Here is a 6,784-nt window from a genome sequence, read left to right as displayed (position 1 = left end):
TTTGGTGATTTGCTCACTGCGATCGATTATTAACGGCACGAGAATTGTTTATTAAATAAAATACTATTTTCGGCAAATTTGGCGAAACCCGAAACTTTGCTGCGGTAACCCTAACAGCGCAGTAATGAAAAATTCGATCCAAAATGGCTAAACTTAAGCTGATGCGTCGACCTGTATAAATAGCGGCTCTAAGTTGGGTCCCGTCGCAACTGGTGGTTGCAAAAAACATAATTCAATGAATTCAAGAAGTCAAAACTCAAATGAATGCTGAACGCTGGATCTTTCTCTCGTTTGTTTTTGTAGTATGCATAATAAGCAGGTTATTTTTTCCGCATGACTGCATTTTTTCCGCATGATTGCAAGCAAAAATTCTGGGCACTTTTGTAGTTACATTTTAAAAGTTAATAATGGTTCATTTCAATGCTATGTTTCATGTTTTACCTATGTTTGTGTCATTATTGCGATAATTACAGTCAACTCTCGATCACTCGAAGTCTCAGGAGACCGGCTAAAACGTTCGAGTTATTGGTAGTTTGCGTTATGGGAAGTTCCCACAACAGTCTCAAGAGTTTGGGACCCGATGAAAACTTCAAGATAAAGGAATATTCGAAATATCGAGATTCGACGGTATTGACTTTTTTCAAATGCAATCAAATTTGGTACTCAAGCCGCTTTTAGCCCACAAAAATTTTAGTATCATAAAAAATATCGTTAAAGTATTTGCAAACACTGCTTCGAGATAAATTTCTCTCGTTTTCTGAGTGAATCACAAATTTTTTTCACAAAATAATTCTCTACTTTCGTAAGAATTTTTTTTTTTTTCCAGAAATTTTTTTTTCAAATGCGGTGATTTCACGTTTAAGCAATCTTCAGACAGTGATAAATCGCTCTTATCTGATACGATAGACTTTCGATAAACTCCCTCGAAAGCAAATCAGGAACGGAGGGACACGGGCCCGGTTGCACAAACAAATCAGACTCTCAGAAGACCCGGAAGAAGTCTCGTTTTTCTCACAGAAAGCTCTTTCTTGCAGAAAGATGTCATTTCTCGAACTTTTGAGCAAAGGAATTCCCCTTAGCCCCCTGCCACCTCCGAAACCCAGGGATGAGTCCGTGCCTCATGCTCCTGTTCGAAATACGCACTTGACATTCGAAGAAGAACAGGTAAGTCAGTTTTACAAGTTCATTAGCTTTGAAGCCATTTCCGGTTTTTGTAATGTAAGGAAGTTCTCTTCGACTTATTTGAGGCTAAACATTTTACTGAATAAGAGAAATGAAAGATATCGCGAATAAGAAAATAAGTTTGAAAATAAATGAATGCATATGTTACTGTTAAAGTTCTACATTTAGCCGGTGAATATCAACATTCACATAGCGAAGACCTAAATATGAAAGACCTAATATAATGTGAAAAAAACTATAATAAATGTGAAAGACCTAATATTTCCGGTGAATAACAAGTGAAAGGATATACCGTCTGTATTTTTGGTTTTTCACGGTAACATATAACTGTACTGTAGTTGGGGGGAAAATATTTGGGGGAACTAACATTTTCATAAAGTAGATCTCATGGTTTGAATAGTTTTCGTTTGGCTAAAAAAGCTCAGTTTAGATTATATATATATATATATATATATATATATATATATATATATATATATATATATATATATATAACCCAAACCCTGTGGCACGACAGCCCGTGGGAGCCAAGGCCTACAGAGCCCAACTCAGTTTTCCTGAGTTGTTCCGGTTAGGTGGTCAGCCTAACGCGGAACTCCCAGTGTCCCAAGTTCGTTTGATAGGGTCTGGTGGGGGAAAGTGGTCAATGGGGTAAAGTGGTCATACGTCAAATACATGGCTATAGCTTTGGAAATAAGAGTTCGAATGAATGTGAAAATTTTATTTTAGAGTAGGGCAGCTAGAAACTACATTTTGAATACAAAATTTTATAACTGGCAAAATTGGTTAAAAAAAAATAAAAAATGTGTGAATATGAAAAATTTTAAAATCTAAACGCCTTTTTACTTTCTTCTATATCTAATATATAGAAGAAAGTATTGGATTCGTGCAAATTTTCAAATTTCGAATTTTGACGGATTCGAACGTTTTGAGGTGTGCTGAGTCCATTTCGACTATTTTTGGAAAATGTCTGTCTGTCTGTGTGTGTGTATGTGTGTCACGTCTGTATGTGACCAGTTTTTTGTGGCCGCTCTACAGCAAAAACTACGGCATTAAATCGAACGAAATTCAGTACACATATGTGCCCCTATGTGAACTTGGGCCCATTGGTTTTGGCGCGAATTCCTCCAAGGGGGGTGGAGCAATGGGACGTTTTTTGAGTTACGCGTGATTGCTATTCCTCAGGAAGTAACTGGCGGAATCAAACAAAATTTGGTCCATATGTTGCCAGTAACAGGAACAGGTGCTGATTCAATTTTGGTGTCAATAACTCAAACGGGGGTTGAGCTATAGAACGTTTTTCGTCGTCAATTGTGACTGCTGTATCTCAAGAAATAATGAACGGAATGAAAGAAAAATTTATCGGCAAGTAGTCCTCAGTGGGTATAAGAGCTGATTTTATTTTGGTGTCAATAGCTAAAAAGGGGGTAGCGCAATCGCCCGTTCTTTTTTTCCATTATGAGTGCCCTATCTCAAGAAGTAATGCTACGTTCTGGTTGAAATTTGGAATATATGTGAATCCATATGTAAACAGGCTTTGGGTCAATTTTGACGCCAATCGCTCCAAGAGGTGTTGATTTTTTTTGAATAAAAATAGCTTTATTAATGCAACAATAAGAAAGATAAATCGTAATAGATTGTCGTCTGCGTATTTCTCGTGATTTTAATTGTATGGAAATGATCGGAAATATTATCTCAATGATTTAAAATTTTTCACTGTTGCCATCTTATGTTTGTTAACAGATAAAATATTTGTAATTAATTCAAGCAAGGCTTTTAAAATAACTTTGAATTTTCGCTCTTTGCTTTGCTTTTGCAATAATTCGGAACTCCAGCGCTCGAATACGCTACCTTGCGGTGATTTATAAAACTGCGTCTGCACCTAAAACATTGCCACGTTGCGCATCACGTGTGTCTGTTGACGTAAACGCGGTCAGTTTGTTCTGAGTAACGCATTCAACATGTCTAAGAACGCCTTCAACAACAGAAATTAATTCGTCCCTTAATAGTATTCTCGAGCTTCTCAAAATAATTTCGAAAGCTTCTAAGCTTCTCAAAAGTATTAAATGGTGGAAGCGTAAACAAGAAAACTCTGGATTAACAAAATTGGATAACGTTATACCAGGTAAAATTTTTTATTGTTTTGTATGAATTTGTAAGAATATGGGGGTTTTTTTAATCTTAAATTAATTAAACTTACCATATTTTACAGCAGCATTTAGTTGGAATGGACAGTATGCAAAATATTTTCTTGAATATATTATCGTAGAACAAAATGAATAACCGAGAAAGAATTTACTTTATTCCTTTTATTCTCAGCTGAAAGGTTTCGCCAAATTTGTTTAGGGTTATTAATTTTTAGTATTGTGCGAGCAAAGTAGCCTTGGCGAGATTTCGCGTTTTTAGTTAAACCATTTTTAATTTTTATCATGAGTGGAATAAAATGGTAGTATGATTACAGAATTCGATAAGTGAAAGGAAATAATGGTCAATCAACTGAAAAGAAAACTACCACCATATATCCGTGAGAATTTTGTTGATGATTTGCATAACATGACACAATTAAATCGTAACTCAGAAATTAGAAAAATCGAAACAGAAAATTTTTAAATGAACCGATTCGGGAATTCGAGAGAAATAACTCAACTACAAATGGAAAAAAAAATAAGCGCTAGCCAAGCAAGGCAAAAAAGTATCATCTTCTTTCGATAACAATTTGTAATGTCACATTGAATTTTCTAGCATTAATTGTTATTCTTGTCAGGCCACAATTATTATTTAGTTTTATCAAGAATTGATAAATATTGAATTCAACATCGTGGAAATAGCTGCTTAGAACTACGAACTACGTAGTTTGCATGAATCTTTGACGTTTAGTAATGCTTCTTGAATTCTCATTTCTTTCTACGTGGGCCAGAATATCCACAAGACTTTGAAAATTAATTTTAAAAGAATAAAGCGAAAAAATCATACGTACGAACAAAAATCACAACACTTTTAGCATTTTCTTCGTTACCATGTGCGTTTGTTGTAGTTTTCAATTCCGCCATTAGACAGTGACTTCAGTGCCCCCTATAGTTCGTTGGAGTTGCGAATTCAGACATTGGGATGGTCGTCAAGTTTTTGCATGTGTAATTTTGTTTTCATTGGGAATATTGCTTCCTCGTCAAGCATGGGGAGGGATCAGAAAAAAAAAAGAAAAATATAGAAGAAAGTTTCGTGATGGCCACAACATACTAGTTTTAACTTCCTCGGGAATTTTTGTTTGCTAGAATTATGAACAGATTGACTGCACGGGAAGCTTTGTACATGTCTCAAGAACTCTTACTCGTTAGCAGTTAGCTGAATCTGCTTCAGATAATTTTTTAGAACAATTTAAGTAAGATGGGCTAAAGTGGTTATAATATTAGGTTTAAACGAATATTGTTCTTCTAATGTCACTTAATCTTTAAGTAAAAGGAAGATATAAATTAAATATTAATTTCGCTTAATATATATTGTTTTTACAGTAAACGGGGTGAAATATACATATACGTATACACACGCATATACTCGTGAAGGCACGTATGTAGACGTATTCAGATAAATCCACCAATAAATACGTATATGGATATTTGTAGGTATTTCTTATCAATACAAATGTACATTCGACAAAACACGCATATATTCACTTATGCTCGTATACATATACGAACACTTTTATACTCAGGTAGACACATATATACGTGCATGTACTCGAGTATACACTTACATACAAGCATATGATATACAAGTACACAGGGAGAGTTTAAACTCTTAGGCAAATTATTAAAAGGTGTTAGAGGGGAGAATAAGAAGTAAGAATCACATAACCTATCGTCACAAACACAATGCTGATGCACTACATGCACGCAAAGCCAGAAACTAATGGCTGCAAAACAGGTCACATCACAAATTTATTACACAAAGACAATTTTATACAACAATTTAGGTCTTAGGAAAGTTTAAGAGCGATTGATGAAATTTGTGGCCTCCAGCTGTTTTTTACATCCGTCGCAATCACAAATCACTTTCTGTTGCTATAACAAGACTTATGGAAAATTTTCATCAGTCGCTGCGTCTTTGTTGCGATGCTTGTATTAGAGCTACTACAGACCGTAACTGTTAAGAACTGCAGTAAATATAGAATGAGCAAAAAAAAAAAAAAAGAAAAAAAAGAAAAAAATAATAATAATAATAACATGGACCCAGAAAACCATAGACTAATAATAAGAGTAGACCGAGCTTTCTCATTCTTGCTGATGAAGAAAATTGGTTCATAGATGTATCATGTGACTAGTGGAAGGGCTTGGCGAAGACTTTGGCAGCATGGTTGCTAGATGGCAGCATTATCTACAGTTTGGCACTCGACATGTATTTTACGACAATGTGTTTTCATTAAAAAAAACTTCCAGGTGCAGAGATTGAACTGTTTTTCTTTTAGTTATGCATTATTTTGACATTAGTAATAGTTTTTGATCAGTTTTCGGTAACTTTTATTTCATTTGGAGCTGTCAGCGTTGGCGTGAACGAAATGGCGTAAACGTTTTGCGTTAACGCAAAAATATACTAATCGGTATCTTAAATTGAAACTGTAGGTAAAAATCTTACCGTTTGCTGATTCTTCTTGGTCGCTTGCATTTTTATTGCTTAGAGAGTTATTGAAATTGACTAAAGAAAATGCACAATACTATCTAAACGAAAAACTCACTATATTAACAAAATATTTACAACTTAGAATAACAAATTTACAAATCGGACTCCATAAAACATCATTCTTCCGTGTTCCATAAATTCTATTTATTTTATTTCGCGCTGGCGTTGATCGTCTGCTACGATTAACGCACGCTGTTGCTAGGATATCCACCAGTCACATGGTTTGGTTTATGAGCAGCAAAAGGGTTGCCATAGCTCGGTCTACTCTTATTATTAGTCTATGCAGAAAACTCTTTCATTTTCCAAACAGTTATTTCTTAATTATTTTTTAAAATGTTCGATTTTGCAAACAAGGCGTGGTCTTGATGATGTGCCAAATGATGCTCTTTGGCGCATTTTGTACCGTTATGATAATCAAGAAGCGAATTAAAATTGCGCTCTACGCTTGCCATCAACCATATCGTTGCCAATACATGTGAATAAAGATGCGAATTAAATATTTTCCTCTGTGAATTGCAACACAGAATGGCATTTCATCATTTGTGATGTCATCGGCAAGAAATGTAAACAATGAAAGAACACCGATTTAAGTATTTTTTTAAAAATATTAAACTTAAAACAAATTATTTAAAAAATGGTGAGATCCTATGTTTTTAAGCATGTTCGTTCAGAAAAAAATGCTTTTAAAATTTTGGAAACGACTCCATTGAAGAAGAATCAAGATAATTTAAATTCAATTAAAGTGTAATTGATATGTTGCTTCAAAAATAAATAAATAGATGAATAAAAACCAAAAATAAAATACAAACTAACATAAAAAATTAACAAGTAAAAAATAAATAAATAAATTTATTTAAAAGAACTTGGAAGTTGCGTCGTTTTACATAAAATTTTCGAACTTTGTTCAGTAAACCTAGCCGAGTCGACT

The 6,784-nt window shown here is 34.3% G+C and overlaps 1 protein-coding gene across 1 annotated transcript in view; it reads left to right on the top strand.

The window, feature by feature from the left end:
• The first annotated feature begins 955 nt into the window (after positions 1 to 955).
• LOC129219667 (urocanate hydratase-like) overlaps positions 956 to 6,784 on the top strand; it is a 66,708-nt gene continuing 60,879 nt past the window's right edge. The window contains exon 1 of the mRNA XM_054853943.1: positions 956 to 1,164. Coding sequence (XP_054709918.1) covers positions 1,039 to 1,164 — 126 coding nt within the window. The 5' untranslated portion in view covers positions 956 to 1,038. The remainder of the gene's footprint in view (positions 1,165 to 6,784) is intronic.

This window comes from Uloborus diversus, chromosome 4, assembly GCF_026930045.1.
Source record: "Uloborus diversus isolate 005 chromosome 4, Udiv.v.3.1, whole genome shotgun sequence".
Lineage (NCBI taxonomy): Eukaryota > Metazoa > Arthropoda > Arachnida > Araneae > Uloboridae > Uloborus > Uloborus diversus.
Note: the sequence above shows the minus strand (reverse complement) of the source record. Positions and strands in the feature narration are given on the sequence as shown.